Source organism: Oncorhynchus kisutch, linkage group LG2 (assembly GCF_002021735.2).
Source record: "Oncorhynchus kisutch isolate 150728-3 linkage group LG2, Okis_V2, whole genome shotgun sequence".
In the NCBI taxonomy this organism is placed as follows: domain Eukaryota; kingdom Metazoa; phylum Chordata; class Actinopteri; order Salmoniformes; family Salmonidae; genus Oncorhynchus; species Oncorhynchus kisutch.
The window spans coordinates 5,409,172-5,435,449 of NC_034175.2; the positions used below are offsets into that span (position 1 = coordinate 5,409,172).

The 26,278-nt window shown below is 45.4% G+C and overlaps 1 protein-coding gene and 1 pseudogene across 1 annotated transcript; one reads left to right on the forward strand and one right to left on the reverse strand.

Moving 5' to 3' along the window:
- The window catches only part of LOC109880147 (voltage-dependent calcium channel gamma-4 subunit-like), a 71,916-nt pseudogene extending 64,587 nt beyond the window's left edge, over positions 1–7,329 (forward strand).
- A 2,623-nt stretch (positions 7,330–9,952) lies between these two features.
- LOC109880151 (voltage-dependent calcium channel gamma-6 subunit) lies at positions 9,953–25,954 on the reverse strand. Its single transcript, XM_031785616.1, has 5 exons — positions 25,828–25,954; positions 20,864–21,592; positions 13,733–13,807; positions 12,259–12,396; positions 9,953–11,434 (listed from the first exon to the last, which is right to left on the reverse strand). Exons 2-5 carry the CDS (start codon positions 21,237–21,239, stop codon positions 11,211–11,213), a joined length of 813 nt encoding a protein of 270 aa, XP_031641476.1. The 5' UTR covers positions 21,240–21,592; positions 25,828–25,954; the 3' UTR covers positions 9,953–11,210.
- Between the last annotated feature and the right edge of the window lie 324 nt (positions 25,955–26,278).

The window sequence follows — 26,278 nt, forward strand, 5'->3', positions numbered from 1 at the left end:
GCAGTACTTAGAGGCAGCCTCTACTGCCCATGTAGGTCAGTGTCACCCTCCAGTACTTTTCTTACACAGTTACCAGGTAAGTGAATGGAAGTGAGTGAAACTCAGGTCATTTTGGCTCTATCCAGCTGTTTCTCTATTTCAGGAGTAGTAAGTACAGCTGTAGAGTAGTTGCTCCCTAGACACTGGTTTTCCCACCTAATGGTTGGTTTAGAGCCAAAATGGCGTCTGTCAGGGGGTTTAGCTGACACTCTGTGCCCCCATCTCTTTCTTTACAGACAACAACCATGGAAATAAAAGAACTATGAGAAAGAGACAAGCTCACCCCACATCTGTCCTTCTCTCCCTCCTCCGTCTGTGTCTCATCATTCCATCACTCCAACTCTCTCACAATCCATCCATCAGCCAGCACCAGTCGTGTGCTGTCATCACCGTGCGTCCGTCCGTCCATCTGTCTGTCTGCAATAGAGCCACAAGACCCCAGCGGGTAGCTATCTGTCTGCCTGTCTGCCTGTATGGATGGCTCTCTGTGTTGGGGTGTGTGTGGGGGTGAGTTTGTGTGTTCATTCAGTTACTGCATGCTCTTATTCAGAAAGGACCACAGTGAAATTACTATTTTTAAGTGAATATTGGTAGCTGTGGTTCACTCTAAATAAAACCTTTCTTATTAGAACTATACATACATATATGCTGGTACCCTTTCTACATTAAATTCGTCTTTTTCTACCCAGCACCTGATGACAAATCATGTATGTATGTGAGTGTGATACTAATGAGATACTGCATGATCTTAACGGGTCAAGGACATCTGATCTAGAATCAGTTCCTAAGGGCAGAGAGTGTGGATGTTTTGTGTTGAGGATGCGTACTGTTCTGTCCTCAGACCTACCTGGGAAGGGTGAACAATGACAGGACAGAACCTGAGGCACAACCAGTCTGCAGTCTCTCTCATGCCTTTTTCTCTTCCTCTTGCTCTCTTTTTATATGCTAATATAAACTGCTGTTTCTTTTTCTGATGAATCTCTGTGGAGTGGAGCTGATGCATGTGCTGATGTATAAAGTGTGTGCGCACATGTGTGTATACATGTGTGTGCATGTGTGTGTGTGTGTGTGAGATAGAGTATTCTGTTCTAACACCCACCCCCACCCCCTCCTCTCTCTCTCTCTCTTTCAGGGGTGAAGAGGGGAGTGTGTTCTCAGATCAACCACTTCCCTGAGGATGCTGACTTTGACCATGATGGGCCTGAGTATGTTCTACGTAAGTCAACATCTGATGGACCGGAGGAGGTGGAGGTGGAGGTGTTATTAGTCACATGAGCCGAGTACAACAGGCCTTACCGTGAAATGCTTACTTACAAGCCCTTAACCAACAATGCAGTTCAAGAAAGAGTGAAGAAAAGATTTACCAAATAAACTAAAGTAAAAAATGATAAAAAGTAACACAATAAAATAACAATAACGAGGCTATATAAAGGGGGTACCGGTACAGAGTCAGTGTGTGGGGGTACAGGTTAGAGGTGACTTGTACATGTAGGTTGGGGTGAAGTGACTATGCATAGATAATAAGCAGCCAGTAGCAGCAGTGTAAAAACAAATGGGTGTCAATGTAAATAGTCTGGTGGCCATTTGATGAATTGTTCAGCAGTCTTATGGCTTGGGGGTCGAAGCTGATAAGGAGCCTTTTGGACCTAGACTTGGTGCTCCGGTACCGCTTTCCGTGCGGTAGCAAGAGAACAGTCTATAATTTGGGTGGCTGGAGTCTTTTGACTATTTTTTGTGGTCTAAAATGAAAATCATTTGAATCAGGTGTGTTGGGCAGGACTGGAACAAAACCCTGCACACACTGACGCCATCCCCAGGACGGGAGTTTCCCATAACTGATACACAGCCGTAACTCATCCACCACTGTAAACCACTTTTTACAGAAGCCTTAGACCACATAGAGTAGTTAGATCTCACTCCTGAAGACCGGGAGAAAATAAGCTGTGTTTGAATTAAACATGTTAGTGTTTGTATGAAGTTGAGGGATAATGTGCTGCCCTAGTTCCTCCAGGCCACACCTGTGTGGGTGTTCCATCCTGCACTATGTGTGCCCGCCCCACAATGCAGCAGGAGAAGACTGTGTACTGTTCACTATGTAGCCTCGGCATTTGGCTGGCATTTACTTTGGCATTTCTGTCCTCTGGCCTATGTCCTAGATGGGAGTGTGTGTGTGTGTGTGTGTGTGTGTGTGTGTGTGTGTGTGTGTGTGTGTGTGTGTGTGTGTGTGTGTGTGTGTGTGTGTGTGTGTGTGTGTGTGTGTGTGTGTGTGTGTGTGTGTGTGTGTTCCGTCCTGGGGGGTATCAGAGTTGATGCCTCTTGGGAATGAGCTGATACAATTAAACACTCACTAGCTTGGCCACATGGTAATTAATTTGCTCACAGCAGAATACAGCTGTTTATTTCTCATCCTCTCCCTCTGATTCTATCTGCTACTTTGACCTTCTTCTCTCTCTTTATCACCCACTTCCCCTCTCTCTCTCTTCTTCTCTCTCTTCTTCTCTCTCTTCTTCTCTCTACTTCTCTCTCACTTCCCCTCTCTCTCTCTTCTCTCTCTTCTTCTCTCTCACTTCCCCTCTCTCTCTCTTCTTCTCTCTCTTCTTCTCTTTACTTCTCTCTCACTTCCCCTCTCTCTCTCTTCTTCTCTCTCTTCTTCTCTCTCTTCTTCTCTCTATCACTTCTTCTTTCTCTTCTTCTCTCTTCTTCTCTCGCACTTCCCCTCCCTCTCTCTTCTTCTCTCTCTTCTTCTCTCTACTTCTCTCTCACTTCCCCTCTCTCTCTCTTCTTCTCTCTCTTCTCTCTCGTCTTCTCTCTCACTTCCCCTCCCTCTCTCTTCATCACCCACTTCCTCTCTCTCTCTTCTTCTCTCTCTCTCTTCCTCTCTCTCTCTTCTTCTTCTCTCTCTCTTCTTCTCTCTCTCGTCCTCTCTCTCTTCTTCTATCTCTCTTCCTCTCTCTCTTCTTCTCTCTCTCTTCCTCTCTCTCTTCTCTCTCTTCTTCTCTCTCTCTTCTTCTCTCTACTTCTCTCTCACTTCCCCTCCCTCTCTCTTCATCACCCACTTCCTCTCTCTCTCTTCTTTTCTCTCTCTCTTCCTCTCTCTCTCTTCTTCTTCTCTCTCTCTTCCTCTCTCTCTTCTTCTCTCTCTCTTCCTCTCTCTCTTCTTCTCTCTCTCTTCTTCTCTCTCTTCTTCTCTCTACTTCTCTCTCACTTCCCCTCCCTCTCTCTTCATCACCCACTTCCTCTCTCTCTCTTCTTCTCTCTCTTCCTCTCTCTCTCTTCTTCTCTCTACTTCTGTCTCACTTCCCCTCCCTCTCTCTTCATCACCCACTTCCTCTCTCTCTCTTATTCTCTCTCTCTCTTCTTCTCTCTTCTTCTCTCTACTTCTCTCTCACTTCCCCTCCCTCTCTCTTCATCACCCACTTCCTCTCTCTCTCTTCTCTCTCTCTCTCTCTTCTTCTCTCTCTTCTTCTCTCTTCTTCTCTCTCACTTCCCCTCCCTCTCTCTTCATCACCCACTTCCTCTCTCTCTCTTCTTCTTCTCTCTCACTTCCCCTCCCTCTCTCTTCATCACCCACTTCCTCTCTCTCTTCTTCTCTCTTTCTCTTCCTCTCTCTCACTTGTTCTCTCTCACTTCCCCTCGCACTCCCCGTCACTGTCCCGTCACTGTTCTGTCCCTCTCTCTCTGTAGGTATGGTCAGGGCTTCCAACATCTTCCCTATCCTCAGTGCTATCCTGCTGTTGATGGGAGGGGTGTGTATCGGTCTCAGTCGCTTCTATAAGCACAAGAGGAACATCGTCCTGGGAGCAGGCATTCTCTTTGTGGCTGCAGGTGCACTAACTAACTCCTGTCAGACCTGTCTGTGTGTCTGTGTATGTGTCTGTGATTATCTCTGTGTCTTTAAGTCTCTATCTAAGTCTCTTAGTATGTATACATATGTTTATGTTCTGTTGATGTAAAGTCATGTCTTTTCTCTTGCTCTCCTGTTCTCCTGCTCTGGATAACATGACAGAGAGAGAGAGAGTGTGCGTGTCTGTGTGTCTGTGTGTATATATCCTCATCTGTGTGTGTATATATATCCTTGTGTATTTGTGTCTGTGTGTGCATGTGTTTGTATATCCTCATCTATCCCCTGTCTCCCCCAGGTCTGAGCAACATCATCGGTGTGATCGTGTACATCTCTGCAGCGCTGGGAGACATCTCCCCTAAGAAGGACGAGGACAAGAAGTGGCAGTACAGCTACGGCTGGTCCTTCTACTTCGGAGGCCTGTCCTTCATCATGGCTGAGATGGTGGGCGTTCTGGCCGTCAACATCTACATCGAAAAGAACAAGGAGCTTCGCTGCCGCTCGCGCACTGACATCTTCAAGGGGACCACGCACGCCATGCTCCGCCTACCCAGCTACCGCTTCCGCCGTCGCTCCCGCTCCTCATCCCGCTCTACTGACCCCTCACGCTCCCGAGACCCCTCGCCGGTGGGGGGAGGCGGGGGGAAGAACTTTGGCCTGCCCCCCTCGGCCATGCTCTCCCAGGGGCCCATGTCTGTGGCCACGCTGCCCAACCCTCACTCTCGCTCCCACACCACCCTGGCGGGGGGGTGACATCTCCCTCTACACTCTGTCCCGCGACCCCAAGCTGGCTGGCCTGCCCCCCATGTACGGCACCGTGGACCGCGCCACCCTCTACCAGCTCCACAACTGCTTCCCCAAGGACGGGGGAGGAGGGGGGGAGGGGGTGTGATGATGAGCGGCACACTGCCCTCTCTGAAGTCCCACAACCCTTCGCTGTCCCAGAATTCCTCCAACTCCAACGCACCCATGGGCAACTCGGTGGGCTCGGGGCCCCCACCCTTCTCCTCGTCCACGGTGGAGAGAGAACGAGGGATGGGAACGCTGGACAGGCTAAAGGGAGATAGAGAGAGCAACTCCAATACGCTCAACAGGAAGACAACACCCGTGTAGAGAGGAGGGGGGGGGGAGAGGGAGGGAACGCTGGACAGGCTAAAGGGAGATAGAGAGAGCAACTCCAATACGCTCAACAGGAAGACAACACCCGTGTAGATAGGAGGGGGGGGGAGAGGGAGGGAACGCTGGACAGGCTAAAGGGAGATAGAGAGAGCAACTCCAATACGCTCAACAGGAAGACAACACCCGTGTAGAGAGGAGGGGGGAGAGGGAGGGAACGCTGGACAGGCTAAACGGAGATAGAGAGAGCAACTCCAATACGCTCAACAGGAAGACAACACCCGTGTAGAGAGGAGGGGGGGAGAGGGAGGGAACGCTGGACAGGCTAAACGGAGATAGAGAGAGCAACTCCAATACGCTCAACAGGAAGACAACACCCGTGTAGAGAGGAGGGGGGGGAGAGGGAGGGAACAGGGAAGGAAGAGAGAGAGAGAGAGATAGAGGAGGGGATTGGGATAAAGGAATGGAGAGGAGAGAGAGAATCTTTTTCACTGTTATAATTAGTCTACAGTATCTCACAGAGAAACAAAAGAAAACAAGTAATAATTACAACAATAATGAACTTTAACAACAAAACTATTTTACTATTTGAACGCACTAGAAATGATTTATTTTGTTAATGATCCAACGCGATGAATCTTGGGCTACTATTTTAAACAATCCACTTTCTTTAGTGCAATATTAACTCTGATTTAACAAGATCCTATTTGACATCAATTGTTGTTGTGATTATTATTAGCGTTATTACGAGCTAGCTCTGTTTGCAATGCTATCGTTTTAGAATGATGATATGATTTGTATCATTTTCACTCTGATTTTGGATCCTGACGACGTTTACTGTGAATTTCTTAAACACAGACACGCTGGTATGATCAGTGGGCTGTGTAACTGTGTCATTGGTGTCAAGCATGAGTGTCTACAACGTATGAGAAGACGAGTGTGTATTATGATTTATATGATTTAATTATTATCTAATAATAATAATGATATATAATATATAATGTATTATTATTACTATTACTATTATTACAACTTGTTCTTTGGTGGAGTTCAGTTAATTTATTTTTACCTCTATTTGGATTTTCTACCCCTTGGTTCTAACACACAGTTAAGTTGTGTGAATACTGTACATTGTCTTCCAATATTGTAACTGAAGGCTACAATAAGTGAGTGACTGAGGCAACTGAGCAACTTCAGTGTTATTCTGAGTCTGTTTTCTATGGGCCTATGTTAGTCTGAGTTCCATTCTAATCAATGTTAGCAGTAGTCGTAGCTGTAGTCGTGTTGAAGATGTTTGTTTTCTGGGCATTAACAGAAATCTCTGTCTTGAGGAGAGAAGAAGAGAAACTGATATATTTGTACAGAGAAAACAGGTGAAACTTGTCACCTGGAGAAAAGAAGAGAAACATTTATTCATTATTTTCTACAAGCGAGAGACCCAAAATGATTCTTTAGAACAGACACAACAGACATGCTATCCATCCATTATTAAAATGAAATTGACAATGAAAAATGTCAATGAAATAAATGTGGGGACGGAGGTGGGGGGCTAAAATACACTATAGAGAACTTTTGAAATGAAACATGTACATTGTAATTAACGCATACCTATATTTGCAAACTCTATAGATACTTTCTTTAGGACCTCTGGTATGAAAACAGGGTGTGTATTTTGGGAAGGGGAGGGTGATGTGTTTTTGATCCTCTGTATGGGTACAGGCTACCCCCCAGTTCTCATGGGGTGCGCTGCCTCTCCCCCCTGCCCTGCCCTGCCCTGCCCTGCCCTGCCCTGCCCTGCCCTGCCCTGCCCTGCCCTGCCCTGCCCTAGCTGTTTTGGGCATGTCTTCTCCTCTGTCACATGACCCATGACAGAATCGCCATGGAGACGAACATCCGAACCCCACCCCCAAAGAAAAACTCTCACTGTGCTTCCCACGTGACCCTTGAACTTTGACCTTTTGACCCCTTTTGTTTATGTTGATGAGAATGTATACACGTGTAAACACTCTCCTGCACCTCATTTATTGTCTGGAGTGATGGCAGAACTGGGATGGACACTATTGGACACCACGCTACATTACAGACTGGGGAAAGGAAATGAAACCACCTGACGCTTCCACATTCTTTTGGATTTTAGTTTCTTCTTTTTATTTCATTTGAGAGAAAAAATAATAATGTGACAAAACTGCACACAGATAGTATACATATTGCCCACATAAATGCTATGTAGTTGAGAATAGATATATCTAGACAAAATGATTATGGTTTATCTAAATGTGTGATAAACTCAAACACTGTATTGCACGAAGTTTATAAAAAAAAACAGTAACAGACCGATTTACAGACTGATTCTTTTTTTCTTTAAAGGAGTGACATCATGAGATCAAGGGATTTAATTTAATTTAATTTTTTATTTCACCTTTATTTAAGCAGGTAGGCTAGACCTGGCCAAGATAAAGCAAAGCAGTGTGACACAAACAACAATACAGAGTTACACATGGAATAAACAAACATACAGTCATTAACACAACAGAAAAAAAGTCTATATACAGTGAGTGCAAATGAGGTAAGATAAGGGAGGTAAGGCAATAAATAGGCCATAGTGGCGAAATAATTACAATTTAGCAATTAAACACTGGAGTGATAGATGTGCAGAAGATGAATGTGCAATTAGAGATACTGGGGTGCAAAGGAGCAACAAAATGAAATAACAGTATGGGGATGAGGTAGTTGGGTGGGCTATTTACAGATGTACTATGTACAGGTGCAGTGATCTGTGAGCTGCTCTGACAGCTGGTGCTTAAAGTTAGTGAGGGAGATATGAGTCTCCAGCTTCAGTAATTTTTGCAATTCGTTACAGTTATTGGCAGCAGAGAACTGGAAGGAAAGGCGGCCAAAGGAGGAATTGGCTTTGGGGATGACCAGTGAAACATACCTGATGGAGCACGTGCTACTCGTAGTTGCTGCTATGGTGACCAGTGAGCTGAGATAAGGCGGGGCTTTACCTAGCAAAGAATTATAGATGACCTGGAGCCAGTGGGTTTGGCGACTAATATGAAGTGAGGGCCAGCCAACGAGAGCACACAGGTCGCAGTGGTGGATAGTATATGGGGCTTTGGTGACAAAAAAGATAGACTGCATCCAATTTTCTGAGTAGAGTGTGGGAGGCTATTTTGTAAATGACATCGCCAAAGTCAAGGATCGGTAGGAAAGTCAGTTTTACGAGGATATGTTTGGCAGCTTGAGTGAAGGAGGCTTTGTTGCGAAATAGGAAGCCAATTCTAGATTAAATTTTGGATTGGAGATGTTTAATGTGAGTCTGGAAGGAGAGTTTACAGTCTAACCAAACACCTCGCTATTTGTCAGAACCGTCCAGAGTAGTGATGCTGGACGGGCAGGCAGGTGCTGGTAGCGATCGGTTGAAAAGCATGCATTTAGTTTTGCTTGCATTTAAGAGCAGTTGGAGGCCACGGAAGGAGAGTTGTATGGCGTTGAAGCTCGTCTGGAGGTTAGTTAACACAGTGTCCAAAGAAGGGCCAGATGTATACAGAATGGTATCGTCTGCGTAGAGGTGGATCAGAGACTCACCAGCAGCAAGAGCAACATCATTGATATATACAGAGAAAAGAGTCGACCCGAGAATTGAAACCTGTGGCACCCCCATAGAGACTGCCAGAGGTCCAGACAAACAGGCCCTCTGATTTGACACACTGGACTCTGTCTGAGAAGTAGTTGGTGTACCAGGCGAGGCAATCATTTGAGAGACCAAGGCTGTTGAGTCTGCCGATAAGAATGTGGTGATTTCCTGAGTCGAAAGCATTGGCCAGGTCTATGAATACGGCTGCACAGTATTGTCTCTTATCGATGGAGGTTATGATATCGTTTAGGACCTTGATCGTGGCTGAGATACACCCATGACCAGCTCAGTAACCAGATTCAATAGCTGGATGGAGAGAGAGAGAGAGAGAGAGAGAGAGAGAGAGAGAGAGAGAGAGAGAGAGAGAGAGAATAGCGGGATGGAGAGAGAGAGAGAGTTTGAGAGAATGACAGACAGAGAGAGACTTGACACAACTTTAGACCTAAGGTGTGAAAACATTTATTTGCACTATACAGTGCAGTATCCTGTTAATGAATGTGACCACAATATTTTATTTATTTACTTTATTTTAACAGGGATTTTTTTATTATTTATTAAACTAGGCAAGTCAGTTAAGAACAAAATCTTATTTACAATGACGGTCTATACCGGCCAAACCCGGACGACGCTGGGCCAATTGTGCGCCGCCCTATGGGACTCCCAATCACGACCGGTTGAGATCCAGCCTGGAAAAGAGGTGGTGATACTACATTTATCAGCCAAAATCTCAAATTTCACACTCTGAGGTTCACTTACACCTGGTACAAGCCAGCAGTGCTTGGATTAGTCTTGTCAAAGAGGCTGTGCAGAACTATTAAACAGCTATATATACTCTCTGAACACCGTGTCATGTGTCAGCACTGGTTTCAGTTTCTGCTCACTGGAGGGCTAGAGTGTATGTGTGTTGGTGGTCTCCCTTGGACAATTAGTGTAGAAGGGGTCCAAAAGAAAGGGATCCGACATGGAAGAAGGCTCTAGGACCCTTCTGATAAATTACACCACCTCTGGGCCAATGGGGTGAGGGCAACAGAGGTGGGGGCTTGGGAAGGGGAGCTCCCTGAGAGACAGGAGAGAAAGTGGGGTTGGGAGAGGAGGGGGTGCAGGTGCATGTAAGGGTGAGGGTAGCGGTGAGGCACATAGTTTACATTCATGGATAAGGTTTCTCAACCTCTGCAGTGCAACTGGGATGAGCAATGTACTAATTTTAGAGAGAGAGAGTTGGGGGGTGGGGGGGTACGTCTGTTGGTAAGGGTTCAAAAATGGGTTGCATTTAAGTTAGAAGGGAGAAAAGGACTCATAGACAAGACAAAGTAGGAGAGTGTTTCTTATGTCAAATCTATTTATTTCAAAAGCAAACCCATTGAGACATACATATGATCATAGGACCATTTAGGCACAATGTGCATTTCCCCAAATAAACATGTAGGTAGAGAAAGACAAGGTGGGCTTTATTAAGACAAATAAAACACATGATGATAAAAGGGTTTGAATAAGCTAAAAACTAAAAACAAAGCTTGAACAAAAGGCTACAGGTATAAATAAAATATAAACACATATTTTATATACAGAGCTGTGCTTGTAAAGTGAGTCCATACAATACTTCCATACATACATTCAATCATTCACACATTCTTACTTAAAAACAGCATTCATTCATGTGGACAATGTGTAGATAATAAATAGAGAATATATTATTTCTAGGTATTAAGTGTAAGGCGTCATAATCATTCATAATAGATTAATAGTGACAACCTGCAAGGCGTTTCATGTAGCAGGGATGGCTATGCCACTTCCTGGAAACAATATAGCATCTCCTCCCTTAGCAACGGTAGTGACCTACATGTTACCATGGTTACCACATTACCATTTCATTGGCTAAGTAACACTATCAATAAGTAATGGTTAGTACATAGTTCATAGTACAGACAGGATGCTGCACCACACTGCTGGGTCTTTATCTACAACTACAGTGTGGTTGGCGTTGTGTTTAAAGAACTAGTTCAATAACTAAATGACATATTGGTTTCCTTACCCTGTTAGCAGTCAATGGACACGTTAAGACATCAATCCATGCTTTGGTTTTGTTTAACCCAGCATTACCCCCCTGGTAAAGACCGGGTTCTGCTTAGAAACATTGCTTGTTCTTTGGTAGGTCATCAGAAACTTCTAAAAGCTATAGGTTGGTCATGATGCCAAAAAGTGGGGAAGTTGTGGTCTACATAGTGTTTTCTGGTAAGGTCGCAGGCTTTAGGGCAGGCTTGTAGAGTTCTAGGCACAGTTAGTGAGCATCATTGTTATTGCATTAAGTAAACACTGTGTCGACCTATAAGTTAGTCAGTCTTTCAGTCTAGTTTTACAATATAACTGACAATATAAACAGGGGTCTCCAACTCAACTCCTGGGTGGCATCAGTGTCTACTGGTTGTAGTTGTTCTGATCAGTGTCTGATTTATACCTGACAACTAAAGCCAGCAACTAAATCCCTCGAGGACTGGAGTTTGATTACAATCCTGATATAAAACTAAACATTTTTCCCCCAGTTATGTGCTTTTGGGCCTCTTTTGGGCCTCCATTGTGCTAGGTAGTGCTGCTGTTGCATTGAGGCAGACATTTCTCCCAGGAGCTATAGGGGAGGGAGAGGATCAGGAAAAGGATTCCCCCTATGATGAGGATGGCCCCAGCGAAGCCCACACAGGTCACGGACCAGGAAAGCTCGTGGTGGAGCGGTATGGAGTGGTCAGATGACAACAGGGCCAGCACTGACTGGTGAAACACCAGTATAGACAGCAGGACCAGTAGACCTGTGGTAGAGAGGGAGGGAGGGAGGAAGTGGGGATGGGGAATGGATGTAGAGGGAGGGAGAGGGGGAGAAGGAGTAGGAAGGTGAGACGGAGAGTGGGTATGAGGGGAGAGAGAGCTATACAAATTGATGGAAAGTGGTGTTGAGGGAAAAGCATACAATGTTATAAAATCCATGTACACAAACAAGTATGAGGCAGAAAACACACATTTCTTTCCACAGGGCCGTGGGGTGAGACAGGGATGCAGCTTAAGCCCCACCCTCTTCAACATACATATATATATATGGGGCGGCAGGGTAGCCTAGTGGTTAGAGCGTTGGACTAGTAACCGAAAGGTTGCAAGTTCGAATCCCCGAGCCAACAAGGCTATGTGCACACTGCCCTAAAATGAGGTGGAAACTGAGCTGCACTTCCTAACCTCCTGCCAAATGTATGACAATATCATAGACACATATTTCCCTCAGATTACACAGACCCACAAATAATTCGAAAAACAAATCCAATTTTGATAAACTCCCATATCTATTGCGTAAAATACAACAGTGTGCCATCACAGCAGCAAGGTTTGTGAACTGTTGCCACAAGCAAAGGGCAACCAGTGAAGAACAAACACAACTGTAAATACAACCTATATTTATGTGTATTAATTTTCCATGTTGTACTTTGCACATAATTACAACACTGTATATAGACATAATATGACATTTGAAATATTTGCATTCTTTTGAGTTAATGTACGTTTATGATAGTTTATTTCCCTACAGGGAGGTCTAAGTCTATACCCAGAATAGTGACTGCTCTCTTTGTAGTCTATTTCCCCTTACCTGATAGGATGAAGCAGAAGGAGGCGGGCTTGAGGAAGAAGGGCACTCCTTTACTGAGGGACATGGTGATACAGATTGCTCCCATCACCATCATAGACAGAGCTATCATTGCTAGGATAGCAGCCGCTATGTTCAGGTCTGGGAGAGAGAGGGGAGGGGGAAGAGAGAGGGGGGAGACAGAATGAGAGGAGGAGGAGAGAGGGATGGAGAGGAAGTGAATAGAGGGAGAAGTGGTTAGAGAAAGAGTGAAGAGGTGTTGGAGAGGAAGACAGGGGAGAATGAGGGAGGGCAGAGTTACACCTCAGTGAGCATTGTGCATCTGAGAGTGACATCACAGGGACTAAATACAGCACAGTGAGAAAGAGAGAGAAGGTGAGAGGGAGAGAAGGGGGGGGGAGAGAGGGAGAGAGAAGGAGGGGGAGAGAGGGAGAGAGAAGGAGGGGGAGAGAGGGAGAGAGAAGGAGGGGGAGAGAGGGAGAGAGAAGGAGGGGGAGAGACGGAGAGAGAAGATGAGAGGGAGAGAAGGAGGGGGAGAGAAGGTGAGAGGGAGAGAAGGAGAGGGAGAGAGGGAGAGAGAAGGTGAGAGGGAGAGAAGGAGGGGGAGAGAGGGAGAGAGGGAGAGAAGGGGGGGGAGAGAGGGAGCGAGAAGGTGAGAGGGAGAGAAGGAGGGGGAGAGAGGGAGAGAGAAGGTGAGAGGGAGAGAAGGAGAGGGAGAGAGAAGGTGAGAGGGAGAGAAGGAGGGGGAGAGAGGAGAGAGAAGAGAGGGAGAGAGAGGGGGAGAGAGGGAGAGAGAAGGTGAGAGGGAGAGAAGGAGGGGGAGAGAGGGAGAGAGAAGGTGAGAGGGAGAGAAGGAGGGGGAGAGAGGGAGAGAGAAGGTGAGAGGGAGAGAAGGAGGGGGAGAGAGGGAGAGAGAAGGTGAGAGGGAGAGAAGGAGGGGGAGAGAGGGAGAGAGGGAGAGAAGGGGGGGGAGAGAGGGAGAGAGAAGGTGAGAGGGAGAGAAGGAGGGGGAGAGAGGGAGAGAGAAGGTGAGAGGGAGAGAAGGAGAGGGAGAGAGGGAGAGAGAAGGTGAGAGGGAGAGAAGGAGGGGGAGAGAGGGAGAGAAGGAGGGGAGAGAGGGAGAGAAGGAGGGGGAGAGAGGGAGAGAGAAGGTGAGAGGGAGAGAAGGAGGGGAGAGAGAGGGAGAGAGAAGGTGAGAGGGAGAGAAGGAGGGGAGAGAGGGAGAGAGAAGGTGAGAGGGAGAGAAGGAGGGGGAGAGAGGGAGAGAGAAGGTGAGAGGGAGAGAAGGAGGGGGAGAGAGGGAGATAGAAGGTGAGAGGGAGAGAAGGAGAGAGAAGGTGAGAGGGAGAGAAGGAGAGAGAAGGTGAGAGGGAGAGAAGGAGAGAGAAAGTGAGAGGGAGAGAAGGAGAGAGAAGGTGAGAGGGAGAGAAGGAGAGGGAGGCGGAAGCGGAAGCGAGACTTTAAGATGCTGACTTACTCTTGTGGGTCGTCTTATTAAATATGACTGCGTTGTGTCCATTGGTGAAGAATTTGAAGTAAGTGCAGTTGGATTCTGAGAAGAGAAACAGAGAGGGGAAATCACACACACAGAGTATATTGCTGGTCCCTGTGCATCCATCCCCTCTGTCCTCCTAGACATGAAGATACATTTTATCTGTTGTGTCGTGGGAGCACCAAGAGAAACACTGCTCACTGCTCTACACAGTCCCATATTCACAGCACATATGGTGCCACGAGAGAGAATGAGAGAGAGAGGGGTGATGGAAGAGAGGGAGAAGGAGAGATAGAAAGAGGGGGCAGGTGGAGAGGGGGAGAGAAAGCAAGACATTTGTAGAGGAGGAAGGGCCAGAAGGAGAGAGAGAGAGAGAGAGAGAGAGAGAGAGAATGCAGAGAGCATGAGAAAGAGGGGGAAGGAGAGATAGGGAGTGATAGAGTGGGCAGATGGAGGGAGGGGTGAGAACAAAGAGAAAGAGGGAGACAGATGAGAGGGAGGTGAACGAGATGAAGGAAGGAAAAGAGAAGATTACAGGGGCTTGGTTAATACTGCATTAGACAGACACTCTTCCTCTCTCTGCCTTTATATATTTACAGTGGGGCAAAAAAGTATTTAGTCAGCCACCAATTGTGCAAGTTCTCCCACTTAAAAATATGAGAATTAATTTTGTAATTTTCATCACACTCAGTACACTTCAACTATGACAGACAAAATGAGGGAAAAAAATACAGAAAATCACATTGTAGGATTTTTTATTAATTCATTTGCGAATTATGGTGGAAAATAAGTATTTGGTCAATGACAAAAGTTTATCTAAATACTTTGTTATATACCCTTTGTTGCAATGACAGAGGTCAAACGTTTTCTGTAAGTCTTCACAAGGTTTTCACACACTGTTGCTGGTATTTTGGCCCATTCCTCCATGCAGATCTCCTCTAGAGCAGTGAGGTTTTTTGGCTGTTGCTGGGCAACACAGACTATCAACTCCCTCCAAAGACTTTCTATGGGGTTGAGATCTGGAGACTGGCTAGGCCACTCCAGGACCTTGAAATGCTTCTTACGAAGCCACTCCTTCGTTGCCCGGGCGGTGTGTTTGGGATCATTGTCATGCTGAAAGACCCAGCCACGTTTCATCTTCAATGCCCTTGCTGATGGAAGGAGGTTTTCACTCAAAATCTCACGATACATGGCCCCATTCATTCTTTCCTTTACACGGATCAGTCGTCCTGGTCCCTTTGCAGAAAAACAGCCCCAAAGCATGATGTTTCCACCCCCATGCTTCACAGTTGAGTTTTTACCAAAAAGTTATATTTTGATTTCATCTGACCATATGACATTCTCCCAATCTTCTTCTGGATCATCCGAATGCTCTCTAGCAAACTTAAGACGGGCCTGGACATGTACTGGCTTAAGCAGGGGGACACGTCTGGCACTGCAGGATTTGAGTCCCAGGCGGCGTAGTGTGTTACTGATGGTAGGCTTTGTTACTTTGGTCCCAGCTCTCTGCAGGTCATTCACTAGGTTGCACCACAGACTGTCCAGGAGTTGGCAGATGCTTTAGTCCAGGTCTGGGACGAGATCCCTCAGGAGACCATCCGCCACCTCATCAGGAGCATGCCCAGGCGTTGTAGGGAGGTCATACAGGCACATGGAGGCCACACACACTACTGAGCCTAATTTTGACTTGTTTTAAGGACATTACATCAAAGTTGGATCAGCCTGTAGTGTGGTTTTACACTTTAATTTTGACTCCAAATCCAGACCTCCATGGGTTGATAAATTTGACTTCCATTGATAATTTGTGTGTGATTTTGTTGTCAGCACATTCAACTATGTAAAGAAAAAAAGTATTTAATAAGAATATTTCATTCATTAGGATGTTATTTTAGTATTCCCTTTATTTTTTGAGCAGTGTATATTCTCTCATCCTCTGCTGCTCTTCCTCTCTCCCTCCTTATATATAAATATATTCTCTCATCCTCTGCTGCTCTTCCTCTCTCTCTCCTTATATATAAATATATTCTCTGATCCTCTGCGGCTCTTCCTCTCTCTCTCCTTATATATAAATATATTCTCTCATCCTCTGCGGCTCTTCCTCTCTGTCTTTATATAGATATATATACAGTGCCTTGCGAAAGTATTCGGGCCCCTTGAACTATGCAACCTTTTGCCACATTTCAGGATTCAAACATAAAGATATAAAACTGTATTTTTTTGTGAAGAATCAACAACAAGTGGGACACAATCAATGAAGTGGAACGACATTTATTGGATATTTCAAACTTTTTTAACAAATCAAAAACTGAAAAATTGGGCGTGCTAAATTATTCAGCCCCCTTAAGTTAATACTTTGTAGCGCCACCTTTTGCTGCGATTACAGCTGTAAGTCGCTTGGGGTATGTCTCTATCAGTTTTGCACATCGAGAGACTGAAAATGTTTCCCATTCCTCCTTGCAAAACAGCTCGAGCTCAGTGAGGTTGGATGGAGAGCATTTGTGAACAGCAGTTTTCAGTTCTTTCCACAGATTCTCGATTGGATTCAGGTCTGGACTTTGACTTGGCCATTCTAACAACTGGATATGTTTATTTTTGAACCATTCCATTGTAGATTTTGCTTTATGTTTTGGATCATTGTCTTGTTGGAAGACAAATCTCCGTCCCAGTCTCAGGTCTTTTGCAGACTCCATCAGGTTTTCTTCCAGAATGGTCCTGTATTTGGCTCCATCCATCTTCCCATCAATTTTAACCATCTTCCCTGTCCCTGCTGAAGAAAAGCAGGCCCAAACCATGATGCTGCCACCACCATGTTTGACAGTGGGCATGGTGTGTTCAGGGTGATGAGCTGTGTTGCTTTTACGCCAAACATAACGTTTTGCATTGTTGCCAAAAAGTTCAATTTTGGTTTCATCTGACCAGAGCACCTTCTTCCACATGTTTGGTGTGTCTCCCAGGTGGCTTTTGGCAAACTTTAAACAATACTTTTTATGGATATCTTTAAGAAATGGCTTTCTTCTTGCCACTCTTCCATAAAGGCCAGATTTGTGCAATATACGACTGATTGTTGTCCTATGGACAGAGTCTCCCACCTCAGCTGTAGATCTCTGCAGTTCATCCAGAGTGATCATGGGCCTCTTGGCTGCATCTCTGATCAGTCTTCTCCTTGTATGAGCTGAAAGTTTAGAGGGACGGCCAGGTCTTGGTAGATTTGCAGTGGTCTGATACTCCTTCCATTTCAATATTATCGCTTGCACAGTGCTCCTTGGGATGTTTAAAGCTTGGGAAATCTTTTTGTATCCAAATCCGGCTTTAAACTTCTTCACAACAGTATCTCGGACCTGCCTGGTGTGTTCCTTGTTCTTCATGATGCTCTCTGCGCTTTTAACGTGCAGGTGCATTTATACGGAGACTTGATTACACACAGGTGGATTGTATTTATCATCATTAGTCATTTAGGTCAACATTGGATCATTCAGAGCTCCTCACTGAACTTCTGGAGAGAGTTTGCTGCACTGAAAGTAAAGGGGCTGAATAATTTTGCACGCCCAATTTTTCAGTTTTTGATTTGTTAAAAAAGTTTGAAATATCCAAAAATGTCGTTCCACTTCATGATTGTGTCCCACTTGTTGTTGATTCTTCACAAAACAATACAGTTTTATATCTTTATATTTGAAGCCTGAAATGTGGCAAAAGGTCGCAAAGTTCAAGGGGGCCGAATACTTTCGCAAGGCACTGTATATATATGAGATAGATAAATATATTTTTCTCTCGTCCTCTGCTGTTCTTCCTCGATCCCCCTGTCTGGTAGTCACCCCTGCATACTCTGTGTGGTCAGAGACACAGAGGGACCCACAAACACACAGCCACACACACATGCTTGTTTTACTATCCATGTGCGGACCAAACAACTGATTCCCATTCAAAATCCTATTTTCCCTAACCTTAACCCCAAACCCTACCCCTAAACCTTAAGGAAAAAGGTTATTTTAGGCTGTTTGACTTCTGGTCACCACAAGGATAGTAAAATCAAACACACAAGTACACACACATACAGCAGACTCTCCTATCAACCTTAATGCTATTCTGTCTGCAACACTGGTGCGTTACAGGAAACCTGTATATTATGACCACAGATTTATAGTGAGATCTACCTCTCAAGCTCTCCACCTGTCCACATGTACTCCTGCCCTCCTGTCCACAGGTCCACCTGTCCTTCTGCACTCCTGTCCACTAGTCCACCTAAGTGGCTTAGTCAGTTAGTCAGAGGTTATGGTAATGTACAGTAGCAGTGAGTGTTGTATGATGTATTAGTTGGTCTGGCACTGACAGACAGTGACAGAGAATGACTGTGATGTTGTTTCCCAGGGACAGGCGCCAGGGGCATGTAAACATGAATGTGAAATAGAGACGCACAGATGGAGAAACAGTTGTTTTTCTCCAAACATGAGAAGTCCACACACACACACAGCAGAGCCTGTCTGTCAGGCGCTGTGGGCCAACAGTGTTTTGAAGCACGGAGACAAGGAAGTGTCAGAATAGATACTGACTCTACTCCAACACACAGACCGTTATCGTAAACACAGATGTTTATCTGCTAGACAAGACACACAAGGTAAGTCAGACATAGATGTTTATCGACTAGACATCCAAGGTGAATCAGCCCTCTAAAATACCGGAGGCTGATAAACAATGCACCAGATGGATATAGCGTGTAATCTACATTGTAATAGATATGAACATTCATAGGATTCATCCATCCTAATGAAACAAGCTAAATCAAGACTGCAAAATGAAATAAAGCTATTTTATATTTATACAATGTAGAATATATATACATCCTATTAAAAACAATACATACATCATTGCTAGTGTATCAAAGCCAACCACTCCTAGCCTGGGTTGTGCCGTGGTGGAGATCTTTGTGGGTTATACTCGGCCTCGTCTCAGGATGGTAAGTTGGTGGTTGAAGATATCCCTCTAGTGGTGAGGGGGATGTGCTTTGGCAAAGTGGGTGGGGTTATATCCTTCCTGTTTGGCCCTGTCCGGGCGTATCATCGGATGGGGCCACAGTGTCTCCTGACCCCTCCTGTCTCAGCCTCCAGTATTTATGCTGCAGTAGTTTATGTGTCGGGGGGCTAGGGTCAGTCTGTTATATCTGGAGTATTTCTCCTGTCTTATCTGGTGTCCTGTGTGAATGTAAGTATGTTCTCTCTAATTCTCTCTTTCTCTCTTTCTTTCTCTCTCTCGGAGGACCTGAGACCTAGGACCATGCTGGACTACCTGGCATGATGACTCCTAGCTGTCCCCAGTGCACCTGGCCGTGCTGCTGCTCCAGTTTCAACTGTTCTGCCTGCGGCTATGGAACCCTGACCTGTTCAACGGACGTCCCAGACCTGCTATTTTCAACTCTCTAGAGACAGCAGGAGCGGTAGAGATACTCTCAATGATTGGCTATGAAAAGCCAACTGACATTTACTCCTAAGGTGCTGACTTGTTGCACCCTCCACAACTACTGTAATTATTATTGTTTGACCATTTATGAACATTTGAACATCTTGGCCATGTTCTGTTATAATCTCCACCCAGCACAGCCAGAAGAGGACTGGCCACCCCTCATAGCCTGGTTCCTCTCTAGGTTTCTTCCTAGGTTTTGGCCTTTCTAGGGAGTTTTCCTAGCCACCGTGCTTCTACACCTTCATTGCTTGCTGTTTGGGGTTTTAGGCGGAGTTTCTGTACAGCACTTTGATATATCAGCTGATGTAAGAAGGGCTATATAAAAACATTTGATTTGGCCGAATATCAGACTATTCTGGCAGATAAAGCACGAATACAGGAGATGGCTACCTCATCCTACCGTAGGCCCTGTCTGGCCCCCTCTGTGGGACAAGTGCTTTAATACCTGCATTCATCCACCACTGGACGATCCCTACAGACAGAAACGGGTCATTCCACAGATAACAGGCTTACATGGAGGAATGTAACAGTACAGGATGGAGGAAGTGGCTGAAAATCGTAGTTTATTAGCTTTCTTTTCCTGAAATGTAAAAAAATATTTTGTGTTTTTTTATAGAGAAGACTTGATGAAAAAAACACTATAATGAAGAATACCTGCAATCAAAATATATTTTTGACTGATCATTCAATAAAGGGAAATTCTAAAACTGAAAGAAATTGAAATTAAATAGTAATAATAATAATCCATTGAAATATTCCGAAAGACGAAGCTCCATCATGCAGTAAAAGGGAAGCGTCTGTCTTATATAAACACACTGAAAGTTTGGATATTTACAAGGATACTGGAAACATCCTTTTCTGACTCACCAACGATTATACAAATCTGATGCCTATAGCTAGATAACTAACAGACAGACCAGTAGCCACATTCAGATTTGTCAAATTCAGACTGGCTCCATTTCAAAGCAGTATACCTTTAAGGACTCAATTTGCACATTATCTGTAGGATGACCCAGATACACACGCAGCAAAGCTGGCATACACGCCTCCTAGTCACACACGTTTGCATAAGCACGCTCGCGCACACACAGACAAAGGGCACGCACACGCATACATACAATGTACACATGCATACACACACCCACATATTGATGCTGCATTGATGCAAATTCCTGGGAGACATCCAACATATTGCTTCCACCTATCCTATGTTTACAGATCATTACAGAGGAAGGGGAGGAAGCCCTAACTAACACACACAGCACTGCAGTGCAATCAGGGGTTGGTCATGAAATCAGTGCCCCAGTTACCTCCATCGTTACCTCCATCTCTGCGGTTGTGATTCGAGGGAGTCCAGCTATGACCGGAAGAGGCTTTTCGTTACAGGTTAGGAGAGCATTTTAGCTAACCCTAACCCTTTTCCTAACCTCAACCTAAGTCTCCTAACCTGCCACATTAATTATCCTAAACTGCTGCGCAAATTCTCCTAACCTGCTCTGAAATAATCCCTTCCGGTCGTAGCTTTACTCCCTCTAGTCAGAATCCATTTTTACAGTGTTGTCATCAAAATGAGACTAAGGATATGAACTAACCTGTCCCCAAAATCAACTCATGGCCTGCCCTAATGCAACAGACAGACAGACAGACAGACAGGTTCCTCACCTCCGGGCAGATCGGCGGGGCCGCAGCTCTCTCTCTCTGGGTCGATGTCGTCCACCCACAGGGTGCGGGTACACCCCTTCCACAGGCCGTAGTGGGCTGTCTGACACGTCTGGTTGTTACTCCAGGTCTTGGGCGTGGCCAGCTCCACCCAGAACTCTGTTCCCACCCCCAGCACTGTCAGGGTCACACCCACAATGGCCACAAAGAACGCCAGCTTGATCTTCCCCTCTTGGCTGTCACTCATCCTAGGGGTCCGCCTCGTAGCACGCCCCCCTCCCTTCACCCCTGCCAGGCCGGCCAGGCCCCCATGGGCCCCAGCTCCTACCACCCCCATACGGCCATCCTCCTCCGGCTGGACAATGTAGTTGGCCCACATGTTGACCTCTACCAGAGGCCGAGAGAGGCCGGATGGAGAGAGGAAGGGAGGGAAAGAGGGAAGAGGACGGGAAAGAGAGTGAAGAGAGAGAAGCAGGGAAATTATTGAAGGGGGGTGAACCCCAAAAAGAAGAAAGGAAGGTTGAAGACAGAAGGAAGGTAGAGACACAGATAACAGCAGTTCAGAGGTGGATGTGGGGATGAAGAATGGAGAACGGAGGAAAGGGGAGAGAGAGATGGATGGTTCAGTATGGGAGTAGACAAGATGGGAGAAAGGGAGTGATGAGAGAAAGGTGGAGGAGGAGAGGACTGGGTGACGAGGAAGGATGGCGTCTATTTTTTCTGGAACACCCCCTGAATATAAACAAGGAAAGAAGAAATAAAACGGTTAACAACGACAACACCCTCTTTGTCCCCATCCGTAACAAGAGAGATGATGATTCCCTAAAAAGGGGGATCAAGTTCAGGTGGGAAAAAACACTTGGGCCAACACTGATCTCTCTGTGGATAAAACTGCCAGTCTGCCAGGAGTAGAGATCCTTTGTTGCTGCCCTATGCAGCAGAGTACAAGCCTAGATACAGCAGGTAGCCTAGTGGTTAGAGCGTTGGGACAGTAACTGTTAAGGTCACTAGTTTGGAGCCCTGCTGTGACAAGGTGAAAATAACTGATGTTAATGTGCCTTCACAATGGCTGGTTGTGACCCCACTCTCTGAAGGTGTCTCAGGGGGAGTTGGAATATGCAAAAACACACATTTCCAATTCATACATGTGTGAAATATTACAAATACAAGCACCCATCAAATCATTTCTTCTTATTAAAGAACTGCCTGGATTGGACATGTTTTTGTTGCTGTCCTATACACCAGAGAGAGTATGAGCCAGATACAAGCTATTAGAGCAGACTGCTGTCAGGGTTAAGGTGAGTGTTGAATCCTCCATTAGGAACTGTGCTGGCTCTGGGCCAGACAACCATAAGGAAAGGCTATTGATTTCCCCAGACGCCGACCAATAACCCAGCCAGGTATCCCTGGCCCCTAAAGATCCTCCTCGCAGGTTGCTATTAGTACCCTCTCTGAAAGAAATATTCTGCATTACACTGAGTGTACAAAACATTAGGAACACTTTATTTTGCCTTCAGAACAGCCTCAATTCGTCAGGGCATGGACTCTACAAGGTGTTGAATGCGTTCCACAGGGATGCTGGCCCATGTTGACTCCAATGCTTCCCACAGTTGTGTCAAGTTGGCTGGATGTCCTTTGGGTGGTGAACCATTCTTGATGCACACAGGAAACTGTTGAGCGTGTAAAACCCAGCAGGGTTGCAGTTCTTGACACAAACCGGTGCACCTGGCACCTACTACCATCCCCCGTTCAAAGGTGCACATACACAATCCATGTCTCAATTGTCTCAAGGCTTAAAAATCATTATTTAACCTGCCTCCCCTTCATCTACACTGATTGAAGTGGATTTAACAAGTGACATCAATAAGGGATCATAGCTTTCACCTGGATTCACCTGGTCAGTCTATGTCATGGGAAGAGCAGGTGTTCTTAATGTTTTGTATACTCAGTGTATATGTATCATGTCTACCCGCAGATACCATTAATGTTTTGTGCATGTGTGAGCGTTTACATGTGTGTGGTGTGGTGTGGTGTGTGTGAGGTAATTCAGCCCTGGGTGGCTCTGGGTGGCAATTAACGCCAAGCGCTGACAGTGGTGGTAGACAGATTGAGTGTCCCAGGGATAGGTCCCACATCAGGGGCCATGGCGCTGGAGTGAGTGAGTGTCCCAGTGATAGGTCCCACATCAGGGGACAGAGTGGTGGAGTCCCATGGACAGGTCACAGGTTGGGACGCAGCCAGTCAGACAGCAGGTGAAAAGAAAAGATAAATACTTGATCCATTAAGTATCTTCTCTACTATCAAACTACAATCCTAAATCAACCCATTGCCCCTACTCTTTAGGCACACAGTAAAACTGATGCAAAGTCCTCCTAGCCTATAGGAGGGTACGTTGGTATATTTTGTTTATACATACAATCCACTAACATCTACACAAGTGCCTGAGGGGTTAGGGACAAGGGTTAAGTTGGGGCAATAGGATAGGAGACAGCAGTTCAGTGTAAACATGGGAGTTTGTGATTTGCTTTGGATGAAAGCGTCCATTGAGTGACCATCTAAATGTGATAGAAATATGGGGAAGAAGTCGGGATAGGATGTGTGGCAGTGGAGGCTGGTGGGGGAGGAGCTATAGGATGTGTGGCAGTGGAGGCTGGTGGGGGAGGAGCTATAGGATGTGTGGCAGTGGAGGCTGGTGGGGGAGGAGCTATAGGATGTGTGGCAGTGGAGGCTGGTGGGGGAGGAGCTATAGGATGGTTGAAATGGAATAAAAGGAACGGAGTCAAACGTGATTTCCATATATTTGATACCGTTCCATGAATTCCATTCCAGCCATTACAATGAGCCCGTCCCTCTATAGCTCCTCCCACCAGCCTCTACTGCTGTGTAGTAATCCATGAGGTGTGTACTCTGCTATCAGTCTATAGCTCCTCCCACCAGCCTCTACTGCTGTGTAGTAATCCATGAGGTGTGTACTCTGCTATCAGTCTATAGCTCCTCCCACCAGCCTCTACTGCTGTGTAGTAATCCATGAGGTGTGTACTCTGCTATCAGTCTATAGCTCCTCCCACCAGCCTCTACTGCTGTGTAGTAATCCATTAGGTGTGTACTCTGCTATCAGTCTATAGCTCCTCCCACCAGCCTCTACTGCTGTGTAGTAATCCATTAGGTGTGTACTCTGCTATCAGTCTATAGCTCCTCCCACCAGCCTCTACTGCTGTGTAGTAATCCATTAGGTGTGTACTCTGCTATCAGTCTATAGCTCCTCCCACCAGCCTCTACTGCTGTGTAGTAATCCATTAGGTGTGTACTCTGCTATCAGTCTATAGCTCCTCCCACCAGCCTCTACTGCTGTGTAGTAATCCATTAGGTGTGTACTCTGCTATCAGTCTATAGCTCCGCCCACCAGCCTCCATTGCTGTGTAGTAATCCATTAGGTGTGTACTCTGCTATCAGTCTATAGCTCCTCCCACCAGCCTCCATTGCTGTGTAGTAATCCATTAGGTGTGTACTCTGCTATCAGTCTATAGCTCCTCCCACCAGCCTCCATTGCTGTGTAGTAATCCATTAGGTGTGTACTCTGCTATCAGTCTATAGCTCCTCCCACCAGCCTCCATTGCTGTGTAGTAATCCATTAGGTGTGTAGTCTGCTATCAGTCTATAGCTCCTCCCACCAGCCTCTACTGCTGTGTAGTAATCCATGAGGTGTGTACTCTGCTATCAGTCTATAGCTCCTCCCACCAGCCTCCATTGCTGTGTAGTAATCCATTAGGTGTGTACTCTGCTATCAGTCTATAGCTCCTCCCACCAGCCTCCATTGCTGTGTAGTAATCCATTAGGTGTGTACTCTGCTATCAGTCTATAGCTCCTCCCACCAGCCTCCATTGCTGTGTAGTAATCCATTAGGTGTGTACTCTGCTATCAGTCTATAGCTCCTCCCACCAGCCTCCATTGCTGTGTAGTAATCCATTAGGTGTGTACTCTGCTATCAGTCTATAGCTCCAAACCAAAGTCAAACGGCTGAGAACTGTCTGCCCTTTTTAAATGTTGCACTGGGACGTCCTTCTGACAGATCTGGCAACCACAGTGGAAGGGATCACTTTCTGTCTGTCAAAGAGCATCATGCGCTCCCTATGGAATGTCCCACAGAACCAAAATAAAGATATTTAATGGCATACACTATCAGAGATATGTATATCCAATGGCTAGACCGAAACTTCTCTTGCACATGAAGTAACCTATAGTTTATATCTATAGCATAAGGCATAGCACTGAACCTAATGGAAAATAACAAGAGCAACTGCTGACAGTTGAATTAGGAGCTGTAGAATTACACACACCTCACATGGATAGATATCCCATTACATCACGCACTGCAAAAAGTGACATCTAAGCAAGCCTAGATATGTTATATTGAGTGTTTAGTCACTTACGTTCTTAATTAATTAATTAATTTATCTAACGTCATTGCCAGATAATTTTGCTTATTTTAATAAGAATTAAATATCTTGAAAATATTCAAATAAATTACTTTTTTAGGTTAAAAGAGGCCAAATATCTGCCAATGACGTTAGACATGTTAGCTTAGTAAGACAAGAAACACTCGTTTGAAGTGAATTATCACTAGATAACATATTTAAGTTGCTTAGATGTCACTTTTTGCTGTGCAATGTCCATGATTTCCTAATCATGGTCAAAATAACACAGCAAACTGTTCTACAAATCAGATCAAACCTAATCGTGTCAAAACTAAGATCGACTGCAGAAATGTTTCATTTCAAGAGAATCTGTCCATTACTTGTTGAGCAGTAGAACTAAAACGGCAGGCTCTAACTGCTCACACATGTTAGGAAAAAAGACATCTGTGAAAATCAGCAACACTCTCTCCTACTTAACCACCACTACTGCAACTAGCACAACATGCAGCTATAAGCACAATCAATAACAACAAGGAGAAAAGTAAGTCTGACCTGTTTGGTATATGTTGTTCACTTCAGATTGAAAGAAGCTTGGAACTTAATAGAGGGGAGAAAGTTGGGAGTGTTGGAGAGGGAGAGGGGAGGGAGAGAGAAAGGAAGAGAGAGAGAGGGACATGTTTATACCTGGTGCTAACATGGGTCCTTTGTCATGATTGTTTACATTCTGATTGTGCCCACATTTCCAGATTTCCTGGTCACTCCCTGTATGCAAATTAACTGAGTGCTATTCTTTTACAATAATATTTATGTATTTATTGTAAGACACACATATTGATGTCATAATTCAATGGTGCCACCTGTCAATGATTTTAGAAGGTGGGGTAATTGTGATTTCAATTGTTTCTCTGTCCAGATCTGTCTACACACAAGACACCCAGACACAATGCATGCTTGACTACCTCCGGGGGTGGTCAGAAAGATCTGATCACAATTAGATCTGATC